Raw genomic sequence first — 19,270 nt, 5'->3', positions numbered from 1 at the left:
GTTTGGAAACACTGGCAGCTCTGACAGCTTAGAAAGATCCAAAGGATGTTACCAGCAAAGATCATAATATACAATATTTGTCACAGCATAATTTCCTAATTTCTCTCTTTCGCTCTCTCTCGTTCTCTCTCTCTCATCCCCTCTCCCCCTCTCTACACCAACCAATCTCTCCCTCTTTCTTTCTCCCTCTCTTATCTGGGCTATTGCAGCAGCAGCAGCAGGCTAATTTTAACAGCAAAGCCTCTGCCAAAGCCCTCAAACTGAGCCCAGACCAGACTCCCCCCCGACTGCTTCTGGGCTTACTGGACGGAGGTTTGTCAACCGCTCTCTATGTGAAGAGGTAGCTTTTCATAACAGAGAGAGAGAGAAACAGAAAGGGGGAGGATAGAGAGAGCGAGAGGGAGAGAGAGAAGGAGGGGATAGAGGGAGAGAGAGGGAAGAGATAAGGAGGGAGGATAGAGGGAGAGAGAGGGAGAGAGAGAAGGACGGGAGGATAGAGGGAGAGAGAGGGAAAGAGAGAAGGAGAGAGGATAGAGGGAGAGAGATATTGACAAAAAGAGAAACGGATAGAGGTATGGGGGGGAGCCCCAATGGCTCGTGGTCAAAAACATGGCAGAGAGAGGGAGAGAGAGACAGAAGCTGTCCATTGTGCTGAATCGTGTCCCTGTGAAAATGACAACTTTCCCATCCATCCACTCACCTTTACAGATGAGCCCATCCTTGGTGATGGCCTGCTGACATACATCACAGCTCTTGACTTTCTTGAAGGGCTTAAGCTTGAAATTGTGTGTGTGGACACTTTCCAACTCCTCAGGCTGAGGGGAGATAGAGAGAGGAAGAGGTTAGGGAGGAGAAGACCTGGATAAGATCAACAATTCATATTATGAAATTAGCAAGTGAATGGTGCCTCTATTGACAGCCTTCAGCGTTTCTGTAATGAATATAATCAATACACAGGCTTGTGTGTTTAAGGAAAGAAAAGAGGAGATGGCGGTTGCTACTGGTTGGACGCACACACACACGCTACACACTACATGACCCGCACAAACACAAACACACACGTAGCGTGTGAAGCAGTGTGTGGGAGTGTCATAGTTAGTAGTAGCAGCAGTAGCAGCCCAGCCCATTCTCCAGCACAGGATGTTTCCTCTTTGAAGTTGTCTTATTAAATGATTAATTCATGAGGAAGAGAGGAGGAACAGGCCTCACAGCAGCCACAGGGCCCAGAATCTCTAGAAACCAACCGTGTGTGTGTGTTTGTGTACGTGCGTGCATCCATGCGTGTGTGTGTGTGTGTACCTGTTTGTGTGTGTGTGTGTGTGTGTGTGTGTGTGTGTGTGTGTGTGTGTGTGTATGTGTGTTTGTGTACGTGCGTGCATCCATGAGTGTGTCTATGTGTGTATCTGGTTGTGTGTATGTTTGTATCTGTTTGTGTGTGTGTGTGTGTGTGTGTGTGTGTGTGTGTGTGTGTGTGTGTGTGTGGTGGGGGGGGGGGGTGTACTGTAAATAGATGAACAGGCAGCCTTGCCTCAGTGCAGCCTGAGGAGAGATAAGCTCTAGAAACGCTACAACAAAACTCTGTTTAGCCTCCAAACGACTGAGCTGGAAATGGCTGCTTTACCCCCAATGACACAACACAGAATACGATACAAGAGAATGCAGTCCGGAAACCACTGGGTTGGGTCTGGTTTAGGTCTGTGACGATACTTTTTCGGGATATTTTTTCTATTGGCCAAAAATGAAAACACGAAGCAGAACAAACTCTTTGGTCATTTTAAAACCTGCTGTATGGAAAACATTGTGCGCTATCGCTAGGAAAATAAATATGACTCATGATGACAATATGATATTTGTTTCCAACATCAGCGCTGATTTTCTAAAGAAGTTAAATCCGCTTCGTGTTTTGTGTCCTTAACCCACTCACACACACACACACACACACACACACACACACACACACACACACACACACACACACACACACACACACAGGTATCGTCCCGGCCCTAGCCTGGTTCTGATGAAAGACATAATAGCCTCACCGCCTGTGAGCTTTGAGTCTGGAGTAGCAGCCCCCCCCCCCCCCTCTCTCTGTCTCTCTCCATGTGCCACAACCAATTTGTCTCTGAGCTTTTATAAAAGTGTGTTTCTCAGCGTTTTGCTCCTCTATCTCCCTACATCTTAATGGCTTTTGTCACCCAGTGACACGCCTGCTAAGCTCCAGAGGGGGATGACGACTGACCTTGACTGCCGAGAGAGGAACGCTAACAGCTAGCTAGCTGCTACAAAGCTAAAAGCTAGCCACTGAAAGCATAGGGCCGCAGAGAGGGAAGCTAACGGCTAGCTAGCTGCTAGAAGGCTAAAAGCTAGCCACTGACTGCATAGAGACGCAGAGAGGGAAGCTAACGGCTAGCTAGCTGCTGCAAAGCTAACAGCTAGCCGCTAAGGGTGTGAATTATTGCATAATTGTAATGCTAATAGACCAAGGTATTGGCTGAGACTAACTCTGGCAGTGACCATTGGCACTGCAGAACTGTGAGTCACATTAACACATAACCACAGTGACTCAAGCTAATGACATGGAACCCGACGAAACACACACAAACGCACTCGCGCACAGACACGCATGAACACACACACAAATACACACACACACACACACTGCCACTCCAACAAACAGACCTTTCTTCCCCAGATCTGTTGATGGAGTGGACTCGGTCTTGTGTTATTGTAATGCTGTTACACCTATCCAGACTAACAGTACACCAGTCACCCTTTTCAGCCACGCAGTCTCCCCCTGCTCCACCAGCAGTAACCGAAAGGTCGCTGGTTTGAATCCCTGAGCCGCCAAGGTGGAAACATCTGCCGTTTTACCTTTAACCCCCAACAACAACTGCTCCCTGGGTAACGACGACGTGGATGTTGATTAAGGCAGCCCCCTGCACCTCTCGGATTCAGAGGAGTTGGGTTAAATGCGGAAGACAAATTTCAGTTGAACGCATTCAGTTGACTAGGTGTCCCCCTTTCCCAGACAGACCTCTTCAGCCATGCAGTCTCCCCCTGCTCCATCCAGCTGAGGGTGGAGGTTTTATAGAAACATGCAGGATTGGGTGGGTGGTGAGGACAAAGTTTGCTAAAGTAGATAGACCAGGTTTATTGTCTGTTCCTAAGACTACCTGGTCACCTTGGAGCTGAGTTCAGTTTATGTCTGTCAGGCTGTCTGAAACCATGTTTGGCTTGGTAAGTTGACCGTTGGGCTTTTCTGTCTATAACTATTTTGAAGACAATGTTTTAAAAGTAGACCTCTCCCTACTTTCCTTGTTCAGTACTTTTTGCAGATTTGACCCACCAGGGTAGGAGAACAAGGCTAGAAGGGAGGCAAAGCAACCTGTTCTGGAATGAAACTCTGTCCAACCGCACATCTGGGGCTGTCTAGGATACTGGCAGCTGTCTGGGATACTAGCAGCTGCTCGCTGGCCATTAAGTCTTTAACAGCCGTGGATCACCTCAGTGTGACTTTAAAGCCCTTATGTTAAAAAGGACCTGGCTGAAAACCGCTGGCTCCACCAATCACACACAACCAGCTGTGTCACAGCCAGGTGCCATGGCTACCTTGCTGCCATGGCAACTAGGGTCGCCGCGTCCCGTCAAGCCCTGAGATGATGGATGGGCCCACTACATCAAACGCACATATAAACACACATAGGTACAAACACACACAGTGACACACACACACAGGTACGAGCACACACACACACACTTCTACTGGCACACACATCTAGCGTCTTCATGACAGGAGTCCAAATGAGGGCTTGTACTGCTGCCAGAGAGCATCTGTGAGTTGTACCTTCAGAGAGAGAGAGGGGGGGGGATGTGAAAAAGAGAGAGAGAGAGAGACAGGAGGGATGAGAAAATGGCCTGGCAGTAACCCTCTAGGCCCCTGACAGTTGGCAGCACCTGGTTCATGAGAAGAGAAGATAGAGAAGAGAAAGGAGAGAAGAGAAAGAGGAGTGAAGAGAGAGAGGAATGAGAAGAGAAAGAGGAAAGAGGAGAGAGATGAACGAGAAGAGAAAGAGAAGAGAGGAAAAATAGGAACGAGAAGAGAAAGAGGAGAGAATGGAACGAGAAGAGAAAGAGGAGAGAGGAGAAAGAGGAACAAGAAGAGAAAGAGGAGAGAGGAGAGAGAGGAACGAAAAGAGAAAGAGGAGAGAGGAGAGAGAGGAACGAGAAGAGAAAGAGGAGAGAGGAGAGAGGAACAAGAGGAGAGAGAGGAGAGAAGAGGAGGGAGGGGAGAGAAGTGAGAGAGGAAAGAGAGAAGAGAGGGACAAGATGAGAGAGAGGAGAGAGAGGAGAGAGATGAGAGAGAGAGAGGAGAGAGAGACAGAGAGAGAGAGATGAGAGAGAGATGAGAGATGAGAGAGAGGAGAGAGGAGAGAAATGAGAAAGAGAGGAGAGAGATGAGAGAGAGGAGAGATGAGAGAGAGGAAAGAGAGGAGAGAGGAGAGAGATAGGAGAGAGATAAGAGAGAGAGAGGAGAGAGGAGAGAGATGCGAGAGGAAAGAGAGGAGAGAGATAGACGAGAGAGGAGAGAGAGGAGAGAGAGGCAGAGAGGAGGGAGATGAGAGAGAGAGGAATGAGAGGGACAAGATGAGAAAGTGAAGAGAGGAGAGAGAGGAGAGAGAGGGACAATATGAGAGAGAGAAGAGAGGAGAGAGAGGAGAGAGATGAGAGAGAGGAGAGAGAGGGACAAGATGAGAGAGAGAAGAGAGGAGAGAGAAGAGAGAGGAGAGTGGCGAGAGATGAGAGAGAGGAGAGAGAGAAGAGAGGAGAGAGGAGAGAGATGAGAGAGAGGAGAGAGAGAAGAGAGGAGGGAGATGAGAGAGAGAAGAAAGTAGAGAGAGGAGAGATGAAATAGAGGAGAGAGGAAATAGAGGAGAGAGAGAAGAGAGGAGAGAGAGGAGAGGAGAGAGATGAGAGAGAGGAGAGTGGAGAGAGATGAGAGAGAGGAGAGAGAGAAGAGAGGAGAGAGAGGAGAGTGGAGAGAGATGAGAGAGAGGAGAGAGAGGAGATAGAGAAGAGAAGAGAAGAGAAGAGAAGAGAAGAGATGAGATGAGAGGAGAGAGGGGAAAGAGTCACGCTAAATGTACAGTAGACACACTAGGCACATCAAGACACGGACACTGTAGTGTTCAACTCTGGAGAGAGTACACTGATCTCTCTGCCACATACGTACTCTAGCAGTATCAAAACAAGTATCACATTGATGGCCGTCAATGTAAATAACACCACACAGCATAACACAACACAACATAAAACAACACAACACAACGTAACATAATATAACACAACACAACATATCACAATGCTAACAGCGTTTATGAAGTGTAATAGATGCATGTCCCTGGTGGTATTGATGACCTAGTCTCTGTGGATGGATGTCACAACATAGTCCCCACATCACAGCAGAGGAGCTGACATTCTCTTATACTGCCAGAGACAGAGAGATAGAGAGAGAGAGAGACACCCATATTTATGCTTATTTATTTTATTTTTTCCTTTACCATTTGTACATTGTTAAAACACTGTATATATATGTAATATGACATTTGTCATGTCATTATTGTTTTGAAACTTCTGTATGTGTAATGTTTACTGTTCATTTTTATTGTTTATTTCACTTTATATATTCACTTTATATATTATCTACCTCACTTGCTTTGGCAATGTTAACACATGTTTCCCATGCCAATAAAGCCCTTGAATTGAATTGAATTGAGAGAGAGAGAGAGAGAGAGAGAGAGAGAGAGAGAGAGAGAGAGAGAGAGAAAGAGTGAGAGAGAGAGAGAGAGAGGGGGAGAGAGAGAGAGAGACAGAGAGAGAAAGAGAGAGAGAGAGAGAGAGAGAGAGAGAGAGAGAGTGTATGAGTGTGTGTATGAGTGTGTGTGTTTGCTTAGACAGCAGGTCCAGTAAATCACAACCCATGTTCTTCTTCCCCAGTTGCACTTAGCTAATGAAAAGTATCACTGCGGTACTGCGACCGTGACCCCACTTAGAGCCAGAATGGAGGAGAGGAGGGAGCGAGCCATTCTGAAAGGCACTGCTCTGTCCTTCTCCACTGGGAGAGGAGGAACAGGCATGGGGCCAGCACGCACACACACTCACACACACACATACACACACAGAAAAAGAAGACAGAAAAAGAAGACAGGCCTCTTTAGTTCATCACAAACATACTGCTGTCTAAGCGAACACACACACAAGCAAGTACACACACAGGCACGGAGGCACATATATATATATATACACACACACACACACACACACACACACACACACACACACACACACACACACACACACACACACACACACACACACACACACATACACACACACACACATATGCAAACACGAATACACGCCACAGATAAATGCACACACTGTGGTTGAAATCGTAAAGGTGTTAACAGTTCATAAAACACATTGAGACCACAGAAAGCCTCCCTCAGCCCTGTTTATGGAGTAACAGTCTTTAATGGCCCATCACTGGGAAGCATTCAGTAAACCTAAAGAGAGAGAAGAGGTCCTTCTAAAGACATATTCCAGCTCCAGTATGGGTGAGGGTCAGAGGGGGACACAGGGGTGAGGTTTGGGGGGAGTATGGCTGAGGGTCAGAGGGGGACACAGGGGTGAGGTTTGGGGGGAGTATGGCTGAGGGTCAGAGGGGGACACAGGGGTGAGGTTTGGGGGGAGTATGGGTGTGGATCAGAGGGGGATACAGGGGTGAGGTTTGGGGGGAGTATGGGTGAGGGTCAGAGGCGGACACAGGGGTGAGGTTTGGGGGGAGTATGGGTGTGGGTCAGAGGGGGATACAGGGGTGAGGTTTGGGGAGAGTATGGGTGTGGGTCAGAGGGGGACACAGGGGTGAGTTTTGGGGGGAGTATGGGTGAGGGTCATAGGGGGATACAGGGGTGAGGGTTGGGGGGAGTATGGGTGAGGGTCATAGGGGGATACAGGGGTGAGGGTTGGGGGGAGTATGGCTGAGGGTCATAGGTGGACACAGGGGTGAGGTTTGGGGGGAGTATGGGTGAGGGTCATAGGGGGACACAGGGGTGAGGTTTTGGGGGAGTATGGGTGTGGGTCAGAGCGGAACACAGGGGTGAGGTTTGGGGGGAGTATGGGTGTGGATCAGAGGGGGATACAGGGGTGAGGTTTGGGGGGAGTATGGGTGAGGGTCAGAGGCGGACACAGGGGTGAGGTTTGGGGGGAGTATGGGTGTGGGTCAGAGGGGGATACAGGGGTGAGGTTTGGGGAGAGTATGGGTGTGGGTCAGAGGGGGACACAGGGGTGAGTTTTGGGGGGAGTATGGGTGAGGGTCATAGGGGGATACAGGGGTGAGGGTTGGGGGAGTATGGGTGAGGGTCATAGGGGGATACAGGGGTGAGGGTTGGGGGGAGTATGGCTGAGGGTCATAGGTGGACACAGGGGTGAGGTTTGGGGGGAGTATGGGTGAGGGTCATAGGGGGACACAGGGGTGAGGTTTTGGGGGAGTATGGGTGTGGGTCAGAGCGGAACACAGGGGTGAGGTTTGGGGGGAGTATGGGTGAGGGTCATAGGGGGATACAGGGGTGAGGTTTGGGGGGAGTATGGGTGAGGGTCATAGGTGGACACAGGGGTGAGGTTTGGGGGAGTTTGGATGAGGGTCAGAGGGGGACACAGGGGTGAGGTTTGGGGGAGTTTGGATGAGGGTTTTCAACTCACTGAGCATCGAGCGTCCCAGTCTTCAGTTGTGACTGGTCAAAGGTCAAACTGTTGTGGAACAACGAGAGTATTCGAGATTGGATAGATTTCTGTTCAAACCATACCAGGTTAAACGGATCTTTCACCACCTACAAAGTACTGATTTGACCCTTGGCTGAGAGGTCAGGGAAGTGGGGAGATCAATGGCCTTCTGCGTCCAAAATGGCACCCTATTCCCTATGTAGTGCACTACTTTTGAGCAGAGCTTATGGTCAAAAGTAGTGCACTACATAGGGAATATGGTTGAATGGTGGGAATTTATCAGGGTTCACCGCCCAAAGCCACTCCCTTTTCCCAGGATAAATAACTATAAGAAACCAGTAAATTCTGATAAATGATTTCTATGAAGAGAGCATGGCGTGAAATGGAACTGTTAAATGATGTGCGATACCTTTTTATTTGGGCATTTTTATTGTTCAGAAATGTGGTGGGTACTCTTTGTTTGCTGGACTTTATCCTGCTAACTGTTCCAAATGTCCCAACTGAATTTGGTAAAAGGGCTTTATGTACTCTGCGCCATCGTCTTGGAACACCTTACAAAATACTTTTCAACTGGAAGAACTTGTCCCGATTGGTGTTTTTAAATCACTGATGAAGGATTTTGAGGCTGATTCCCTGACCTGTCAATGTTTTTAATTTGCTGTTTTATACTCTGAATACTACTGAATTCAATGTTTTTTACTAGTTTTTCATGTCTGTCTGTAATTTTTTTGTAATGACTTGGTGCTGCCTATCTTGGCCAGGGTGCTCTTGAAAAATAGATTTTAATCTCAGTGAGCCCTTCCTGGTTAAATAAAGGTTAAATAATAAATAAATAAAGATGTCTAAATCGGGCTTCTCTACAGCCTCTGCATGATGAATCAACGCTCGGGGTGGGGACAGACAGCCCATCTCAGTATGGAGCGCAGTTCACAATGCATGGAGACCTACTGCATCATCTCATCATGGGAACTGTTTTTCTAGTGACAGGAACACCTACACATGCTGCAGCAGAGCCTATGCTACAGTAACATAAGGACTGAATGGGTGTCTAATTTACCCACCTCCATCGGACTTTCGGGGTCACCTTGTTTTTTCATGGTAAAGATATATTTTTTTCATTGGAGCAGCTTTAAAACAGCCTGTCACTCGAATGTCGTTGCTTTAAATCAGTACACGCGAGAGCACTCTGTCTTTCTCTCTCTCTCTGCATCAAGTTGGACATTCAAATTGCATCCAAAACAGATCATCCTGTTCCCAGATTGATATATATTGATGTCCCAGCCTACCTCTTTCAAGTAATACATTCAATGCAGTATCAGCCTTATATTCAGCTCATTAATGAGGGGTTATGCGTAATAAGCTTCTAACATATAGTCGCTGTCTCTTGCACAACAAGCAAGCACCTGCGCTCCGCTGGCCTCTCCTTAAAACACCACTTGAGAGTCCCATGCAGGAAAAGCTACACCAGAACAGCTCGCTGGACATCATTTTTTTAGCATTTCTTACACCAACAGACTAATCGAAGAGGGACGCAAGCTCTTTTTTTGCTGAATGTTAAATACAGCAGCCAATAGATCTCAGGGGTAGTTTGAAAGAAGAGCGAATCGTTCAATCTTGGTGAAGAGAAGGGAAAGACCTTCTGCATCTAATTCTGGTCCAGTATTACTCAAGGACAAATAAACGTATTTCATTTAACTGTTGAAAGCGAGGAAGGAATGAAGCAACTATAGAGAGAGAAAGAGGAGGAAGGCTAATCACATCAGGTATTATGGAAGGTGTATATAAGTCTGCCCGCTAATCATACAAATAGGCCCTATTATATTTCAAAATTATAATCAAATTCTCCAGCCTACACTTGTAACTTTGTTAGCCACATGTGTTGTACCAGAGTCATATGTTCTCTCCCTGTTTTATCATGGTTTGGACGATGTGCATAATTCCAGTCCATATATACAGTATAATACAATACAGTACAGTAATACAGTTCACACTCAAAAAGATGAGCCTGCTGGAGCTAGTTTCATTTATTTACCCAAGAGAGCATATAGCTGGCTACCTCTATGGGCTTTTATGTTTTTCTGTTGTGGGTAATGTTCAGTAGTCTATGTGATATATTTATTGGAAAACGGCACAATCATTTGGGCTTTTTTGGGCTTGTGCTCATTAAATATTGTTAATGTAGGGCTCAGAAAATGTATTTAATATATGGCTCAAAGTGATTTATTCTCGGGATGGAACATTTGTAAAATGCGTTTTAGGCTCAATGCTAACCCATTACGAGTCCTATCTACAGTACAGTACACTTAGAAAAAAGGCTTCAGAAATGCTTATTTGGCTGTTCCTGTAGGATAACCATTTTTGGTTACAGGTAGAACCCTTTGTGTTCCATTTAGAACCCTCTGTGGAAAGGGTTCTACATGGAACTCAAAAGGGTTCTTCTACCTGGAGCCAAAATAGTTCTACCTGGAACCAAAAAGGGTTCTTCAAAGGGTTCTCCTATGGGGACAGCCGAATAATGCTTTTAGGTTCTAGATAGATTATTGTTTGTATGGTACAGTTCGGGTTGTAAAAATCAGGTAAATGTCCGGTTTTCCAGAAAACCTGGTTGAAAGATTACCGCGGAATCAGGAGGGAATAAGCCGAAAACCTGGTTGAAAGATTACCGCGGAATCAGGAGGGAATAAGCAGAAAACCTGGTTGAAAGATTACCGCGGAATCAGGAGGGAATAAGCAGAAAACCTGGTTGAAAGATTACCGCGGAATCAGGAGGGAATAAGCAGAAAACCTGGTTGAAAGATTACCACGGAATCAGGAGGGAATAAGCAGAAAACCTGGTTGAAAGATTACCGCGGAATCAGGAGGGAATAAGCAGAAAAACCTGGTTGAAAGATTACCGCGGAATCAGGAGGGAATAAGCAGAAAACCTGGTTGAAAGATTACCGCGGAATCAGGAGGGAATAAGCAGAAAACCTGGTTGAAAGATTACCGCGGAATCAGGAGGGAATAAGCAGAAAACCTGGTTGAAAGATTACCGCGGAATCAGGAGGGAATAAGCCGAAAACCTGGTTGAAAGATTACCGCGGAATCAGGAGGGAATAAGCAGAAAACCTGGTTGAAAGATTACCGCGGAATCAGGAGGGAATAAGCAGAAAACCTGGTTGAAAGATTACCGCGGAATCAGGTGGGAATAAGCAGAAAACCTGGTTGAAAGATTACCGCAGAATCAGGAGGGAATAAGCAGAAAATCCAGGAATCCTCCAAACAGGATTTTTGGAAAATGTGGGCATTATGGGAAAGTTACAGGATTTTTGGAAAATGTGGGCATTATGGGAAAGTTACAGGATTTTGGCAACCCTAGGTATATTCCACCCCTGGGTGAAATTAATTTAGCTCAGGGGAACAATCATTTACAACAGTAAACACCGTTGAAGATTGAATCTGCATCAACTGATTCCCTGAAGGTATAGCACATTAATTGAAGAACTAGCAACAATCAAAGCTGCCACACTTTGCAATTGCTTAACCCAGATTCTGGAACTGCATTAAAAGACATTAACAAGGAATTTGATTGGGGGGGAGTAGCGGAAATTGAGGGAGAATGGCAGAAGGGGAGAATGACAGAAGGGGAGAATGGCAGAAGGGGAGAATGACAGAAGGGGATGAATGACAGAAGGGGATGAAGGGCAGAAGGGGAGAATGGCAGAAGGGGATGAATGGCAGAAGGGGAGAATGACAGAAGGGGATGAATGGCAGAAGGGGAGAATGACAGAAGGGGAGAATGACAGAAGGGGATGAATGGCAGAAGGGGAGAATGGCAGAAGGGGAGAATGACAGAAGCGGGACTTGCACCAGCAACCTTGTGAACTACCGTCTGAGCCATAAAAGTCCAGAATTGATGACAGAGGCTGGAGTATGACCATATACAGAGAGGTTACAATCTGTGTCCCAGGCGTGATTTCAAACAGAGTTCCTTCAATGTGGCAAAGACCACAGCACAACACCTGCTTTCAATTTCCAGCAAATTGGAATTCTGTTAGGAACAATGGACGCCTTTGTGAGCCAAAGTGTAATTGTGTGTGTATATGTGTGTATGTGTGTGTGTGTGTGTGTGTATATGCGTGTGTGTGTGTGCGTGCGTGTGTTACATGTGTTTATACTGATGTGATCAATGCATGGTCTTCTCAACCAGCCGGGTTGCCAGCGAATAAAGTGAGGAGGATGATGAAGATGTGTGTGTATGTGCATAAACACGTGTATATTCATATGTACAGTATACATTCATGCATGTGTGTGCACTCTAGAGGACTGGCAATACAGAGCAGAGTAGGCACGTTGCCAGGTTGGGCCGGTATCATGAGCTAGCATCAGACACTGTCAGCAGACAAAGACAGATAATTAACAAGAGAGGAGCAGGAGGAGGGGGGATGTGATCAATGGTGGTGACACACACACACACACACACACACACACACACACACACACACACACACCATGTACACACACACACACACACACAACATACACACTCACACGCACCAAGTACACACACAAACACAACTACACACACACACCATGTATACACACATACACAACATACACACACACAGACACATACTTGCAATACACACACACACACACACACACACACACACACACACACACACACACACATGCACAGAGAAAACAATGGACAGAGAAAACTGCAAAACTGTAGTGATTGTTATCATTAGCCTGCATCTAAGCTACTTATGATGCCATGCAGTCAATGATAATCAATGATAGTCAATGACGTTGTGGAGCAAGGGCCATCACAACAAGATGAAACTGTAGATATACTGTACTGTACTGGCACGCATGGCAGAATGACAGAACATGTTTGTGTACACAGACACAACATGAACACACACCCACACCAAGCCCCCCGGCCCACTCCCACCCCCACCTTGGTGTCTAAAGCAGCAATCCCATTATGAGGACTAGAGCTATGGCTTTGAAAAACTGATTGTTACCAGGCCTGGCTTGGTGACTCTCCTGCTGTTGTCTCCTCTAGTCCACCACACCCTCCGTTATGGTCTCTCTCTCCTCTCCTCCACCTTTACCAAACCCTCGCCTGCTGTTCTCTCCTCTAGTCCACCACACCCTCCGTTATGGTCTCTCTCTCTCCTCTCCCCCACCTCTACCAAACCCTCGCCTGCTGTTCTCTCCTCTAGTCCACCACACCCTCCGTTATGGTCTCTCTCTCTCCTCTCCTCCACCTCTACCAAACCCTCGCCTGCTGTTCCCTCCTCTAGTCCACCACACCCTCCGTTATGGTCTCTCTCTCTCCTCTCCTCCACCTCTACCAAACCCTCGCCTGCTGTTCTCTCCTCTAGTCCACCACACCCTCCATTATGGCCTCTCTCTGTATATATAGTCTAGTGAGTGTGTATATGGTTTGTATATATAGTCTAGTGAGTGTGTATATGGTTTGTATATATAGTCTAGTGAGTGTGCATTAGGTCAGTGCAAGATAGAGTCCGTGCAGATAAACTCAAAGATCATTTGCAAAAATCCAAATAACTTCACAGATCTTCATTGTAAAGGGTTTAAACACTGTTTCTCATGCTTGTTCAATGAACCAGAAACAATTCATGAACATGCACCTGTGGAACGGTCATTAAGACACTAACAGCTTACAGGCAATTAAGGTCACAGTTACAAAAACTTAGGACACTAAAGTGGCCTTTCTACTGACTCTGAAAAACACCAAAAGAAAGATGCCCAGGGTTCCTGCTCATCTGCGTGAACGTGCCTTAGGCATGCTGCAAGGAGGCATGAGGACTGCAGACATGGCCAAGGGAAATAAATTGCAATGTCCGCACTGTGAGACGCCTAAGACAGCGCTACAGGGAGACAGGACGGACAGCTGATCGTTTTCGCAATGGCAGACCACGTGTAACAACACCTGCACAGGATCGGTACATCCGAACATCACACCTGCGGGACAGATACAGGATTGCATCAACAACTGCCCGTTACACCAGGAACGCACAATCCCTCCATTAATGCTCAGACTGTCCGAATAGGCTGAGAGAGGCTGGACTGAGGGCTTGTAGGCCTGTTGTAAGGCAGGTCCTCACCAGACATCATCGGCAACAACGTCTCCTATGGGCACAAACCCACCGTTGCTGGACCAGACAGGACTGGCAGAAAGTGCTCTTCACTGACGAGTCACGGTTTTGTCTAACCAGGGGTGATAGTCGGATTCGCTTTTATCGTCGAAGGAATGAGCATTACACCGAGGCCTGTATTCTGGAGTGGGTTCGATTTGGAGCTGGAGGGTCCGTCATGGTCTGGGGTGGTGTGTCACAGCATCATCGGACTGCACTTGTTGTCATTGCAGGCAATCTCAACGCTGTGCATTACAGGGGAGACATCCTCCTCCCTCATGTGGTACCCTTCCTGCAGGCTGATCCTGACATGACCCTCCAACATGACAATGCCACAAGCCATACTGCTCGTTCTGTGCGTGATTTCCTGCAAGACAGGAATGTCAGTGTTCTGCCATGGCCAGCGAAGAGCCCGGATCTCAATCCCATTGAGCACATCTGGGACCTGTTGGATCGGAGGGTGAGGGCTAGGGCCATGGTGGAAGAGTGGGTTAACATCTCAAAGCAAGAACTGGCAAATCTGGTGCAGTCCATGAGGACGAGATGCACTGCAGTACTTAATGCAGCTGGTGGCCACACCAGATACTGAGTGTTACTTTTGATTTTGAACCCCCCTTTGTTCAGGGACACATTATTCCATTTCTGTTAGTCACATGTCTGCTGAACTTGTTCAGTTTATGTCTCAGTTGTTGCATCTTGTTATGTTCATACAAATATTTACACATGTTAAGTTTGCTGAAAATAAACACAGTTGACAGTGAGAGCCCGTTTCTTTTTTTTGCAGTTTAGTTTGAGTACTATTAATGAACTATTTAGCAGTCTTGCTATTTAGCAGTCTTATGGCTTGGGGTAGAAGCTGCATCGGAGTCTGTTGGTCCAAGAGCCGATGCTCCGGTACCGTTTGCCGGACGGTAGCAGAGAACATGGCTTGGGTGCCTGGAGTCTTTCGCAATTCTTCGGGCCTTCCTCTGACACCGTCTGATATAGAGGTCCTGGATTGGAGGGAGCTCATGACCAGTGATGGGCTGTCCACAACATCCTCTGTAGTGCTTTGCAGTCAAGGGCGGTGCATTTGCCATACCAAGCAGTGATGTAGCCAGTCAATATGCTCTCGATGGTGCAGCTGTAGAACTTTTTGAGGATCTCTCCTCTAGTCCACCACACCCTCCGTTATGGGCTCTCTCTCTCCCTCCTCTCCTCCACCTCTACCAAACCCTCGCCTGCTGTTCTCTCCTCAAGTCCACCACACCCTCCGTTATGGTCTCTCTCTCTCTCTCTCTCTCTCTCTCTCTCTCTCTCTCTCTCTCTCCCTCCTCTCCTCCACCTCTACTAAACCCACACAGCCCAGAGGCCTACCTCATACTAAGTTAAAGAAAGGGATGGACACTCTTACTAAAAGGTCACCCAAGCCACATATACTAAAAACAAGACACACACAACGGCCAAGGTAACACACCCATATTCGCCAGAAAAAACACAGACTTGGAAAGTAGAGACGTCATTTTGAAAAACCACTACATCCCACACACAGCAGAAGGGATGGGAGAGAGGGAGAGAGGGAACTTGAAAGGAGCAGGGGAGTTGAGAGAGGAAGATGACGCACAACATGAGAGAGGGGTAAGAGTGAGTGGGCATGAAAAGGAGAGAGAGAGAAAGAGAGAGATGGACACATGAGTGTGACTGAAGAAAACAAGCTAAAAATGAAAATGAGAGAAAAGGAAAATGGAAGAAAGAGGAGACTATAGAGCAAGCATTAAATGCATATATATATTGGAGCTCCAGGGATGTGGAGGTGGAGGGGTCCTGAGAGAAACTCTGTGCCCAGTGAGGCGTGGCAAAAGTTGGGATGCTGTCGGCCGGGGCCTGGGGAGGCGTCCACTCTCAGAGCATCACCACCTGGGCACAGCAACACAGCTTTAAGTTTAGTGAGAGTGATGGCCGCATTCTCCAAGGACTGCCTCAGTCACACACACACACACACACACACACACACACACACACACACACACACACACACACACACACACACACACACACAGCTATTGTCCCTTTCTGTCTTTCTCCGTGCTCCAAATTCTAACTTCAGTCCACACAGAAGTGGCTCCCGACAACATGCAGTGTCTGTCCCTGTGTGATAAAACTACAGGCCCAATGAAAGGGAAAGGGGAAAGGGGAAAGGGGGAGACCTAGTCAGTTGCCCAACTGAATGTATTCAACTGAAATGTGTCTTCCGCATTTAACCCAATCCCTCTGAATAAGTCACACTAAATGTCATCATCTTCATCGTTGTCGTCGTCTTCATCGTCATCATCGTCATGGTCATTTTTGTCTTCATCATCATCGTCATCATTATGATCATGATCACTGTTGTCGTCTTCATCATCATCATCATCGTCTTCATCATCATCACCCCTCACTGATTATTAACAGAAAAAGATATGCACCAATACAGTACAACAGTGTTGGATAAATGCTAAACCTATCAGCTCGGAGTCTCTATCCCCGCTGAGCTAAGCTGGAGAACAGTAGCTTATTTACCTATGGCCTCGGTCTGGGCCTGAGAGGGCAGACAGACAGCTTCATTACAGCAAGTATCTCATCACTCCACACTGCCTAATCATCAGCCCTGCTAGACCCTGAGACACACACACACACACACACACACACACACACTAATCAGACAGGGAGAGGACACACACTAATCAGACAGGGAGGGGACACACGCCTCTGGTTGCCCAGTGTCCACTAGTGCAGAGTCATAGACATGCATAAGAACACAGACATGCACACACACACACACACATGCACACACACACACACACACACACACACACACACACACACACACACACACACACACACACACACACACACACACACACGGAAACAGTCTCCTTCAAATCAAAGAAAGATAGATTTTGTTCCGTCAATAAGGGACTCTGTTGGACAACTTCAGACATTAGCTATATGAATCAATACAGCGTCTTACCTTACAATATCTCATCTCGTTACGTAATTACACCTTCAGTCTCTGCACGCTTAGAAAATATACTGCTATCTAGAACCAAAAGGGGTTCTTCGGCTGTCTCCACAGGAGAACCCTTAGAAGAACCCAATTTGGTTCCAGGTAGAACCCTTTTCATTCCAGGTAGAACTCTTTTAGGTTCCATGTGGAACCCTTCCCACAGAGGGTTCTACATGGAACCCAAAATAGTTCTACCTGGAACCCAAAAGGGTTCTCCTATGGGACAGCCGCATAATTCCTTTGGAACCCTTTTTTCTAATAGTGTGTCTCTCTGAAACATTCTATTGTAGGATAAACATTTTATCTTAACTTCCTCTGTTGTTAGGGAGGTTGGTTTGAAGTGAACATCTGGAATGTAGTAACACCTGAATCAATCAAAATACCGTATTCTAGCATGTTATGATTACAGCTTTGCATGTGTTTAGCAGAACAGTGTTCCTCGGAGAGCTTTACAGCCGGTTGCTATTTGTGGCAGATTCCGTTAGCATGTGGTCAAATCCAACGTTCCCCCGTCTCCGCGGAGAGAGCCCCAATGCATTATTAACGGTGTGTATTTAATGAACATTCTTAGAACCCAGGCTTGGTTCTAGGACGTCATCATCCATACCAACTGCAGCTTTTTCCCTCTTTGGCCTTTTTCTCCTCCTCCTCAGGCTTTCATGCCGAGTCACGTCTTACTCTGCACTATGAACAGCTGCGCTCTTCTCTCTCCTTTTATTCCCCCCCTTTTTCCAAATCCCTCCTTCCCTCTCCTCTCCTCTCCTCTCCCACCATGCCTGTCTCTCTCTCAGACAACATAATACCTTTCTCTCAGCTACACACACAGAATAGATCAGGTGTATATTGAACACATGAACACATACAGGATATCCATTATAGCTATAACAGAATAGATCAGGTGTATATTGAACACATGAACACATACAGGATATCCATTATAGCTATAACAGAATAGATCAGGTGTATATTGAACACATGAACACATACAGGATATCCATTATAGCTATAACAGAATAGATCAGGTGTATATTGAACACATTAACACATACAGGATATCCATTATAGCTATAACAGAAGAGATCAGGTATATATTGAACACATGAACACATACAGGATATCCATTATAGCTATAACAGAAGAGATCAGGTGTATATTGAACACATGAACACATACAGGATATCCATTATAGCTATAACAGAATAGATCAGGTGTATATTGAACACATTAACACATACAGGATAGATAGATAGAACAACATTCCAACCTGGCATCCTGGAATACAGCTCCATATGCCTATATAGTGCACTACATTTTATAAGTGTACACTATAAAGGGAATAGGGTGCCATTTGGGATGCACAGCCATAGTCTCCATACAGCCACAGTCAAGTGGTAAGCAGTGGAATGGGCAGGGGACAGGGGCTGGGACTAGGGTCAGGGGGCAGGGAGCAGCGGCTAGGGGCAGGGGCTAGGGGCAGGGGGAAGGGGACAGGGGCTGGGACTAGGGTCAGGGGGCAGGGAGCAGCGGCTAGGGGCAGGGGGAAGGGGGCAGGGGCTGGGACTAGGGTCAGGGGGCAGGGAGCAGCGGCTAGGTGCTAGGGGCAGGGGGAAGGGGCTAGGGGCAGGGGCTAGGGGCAGGGGCTAGGGGCAGGGGAAAGGGACTGGGGTTAGGGGCAGGCGGCAGGGAGCAGCGGCTAGGGGCTAGGGGCTAGGGGCAAGGGGAAGGGGCTAGGGGCAGGGGGAAGGGGACAGGGGCTGGGACTAGGGTCAGGGGGCAGGGAGCAGTGGCTAGGTGCTAGGGGCAGAGGGAAGGGGCTAGGGGAAGGGGAAAGGGACTGGGGCTAGGGGCTAGGGGCAGGGGAAAGGGGCTAGGGGCAGGGGCATGGGCTAGGGGCACGGGGAAGGGGTCAGGGGCTAGAGGCAGGGGGAAGGGGCCTGGGGCTAGGGGCTAAGTGCAGGGGGAAGGGGACAGGGGCTAGGAGCAGGGGGAGGGGCTAGAGGAAGGGGAAGGGGACTGGGGGCTAGTGGCAGGGGGAAGGGGGAAAGGGAAGGGGGAAGGGGACTGGGGCTAGTGGTAGGGAGCAGGGAGAAGGGGACAGGGGCTAGGGGCAGGGAGAAGGGGACAGGGGCTAGGGGCTAGGGGCTAGGGGCTAGGGGATAGGGGCAGGGGGAAGGGGACTGGGGGCTAGGGGCAAAGGGCAGGGGAAGGGGACTAGGGCTAGGGGCTAGGGGCAGGGGGAAAGGGACAGGGGCTAGGGGACAGGGGCTAGGGGCTAGGGGCAGGGGGAAAGAGACAGGGGCTAGGGGACAGGGGC

At 47.7% G+C, this 19,270-nt stretch overlaps 1 protein-coding gene across 26 annotated transcripts in view; it reads right to left on the bottom strand.

Annotated features, from left to right (window-relative positions):
* LOC110495438 (tensin-1) overlaps nt 1-19,270 on the bottom strand; it is a 244,205-nt gene that overhangs the window by 104,646 nt on the left and 120,289 nt on the right. For all 26 annotated transcript variants that reach the window (XM_090207794.1, XM_090207798.1, XM_090207783.1 and 23 more), the window contains exon 2: nt 701-815. In XM_090207794.1, coding sequence (XP_090063920.1) covers nt 701-815 — 115 coding nt within the window. The remainder of the gene's footprint in view (nt 1-700; nt 816-19,270) is intronic.

The sequence above is a fragment of the Oncorhynchus mykiss genome, chromosome 18 (genome assembly GCF_057628025.1).
Source record: "Oncorhynchus mykiss isolate SJ-2025 chromosome 18, ASM5762802v1, whole genome shotgun sequence".
NCBI classification, from domain to species: Eukaryota; Metazoa; Chordata; class Actinopteri; order Salmoniformes; family Salmonidae; genus Oncorhynchus; species Oncorhynchus mykiss.
The sequence above is the reverse complement of the archived record's forward strand: the minus strand, read 5'-3'. Positions and strand labels throughout refer to the sequence as shown.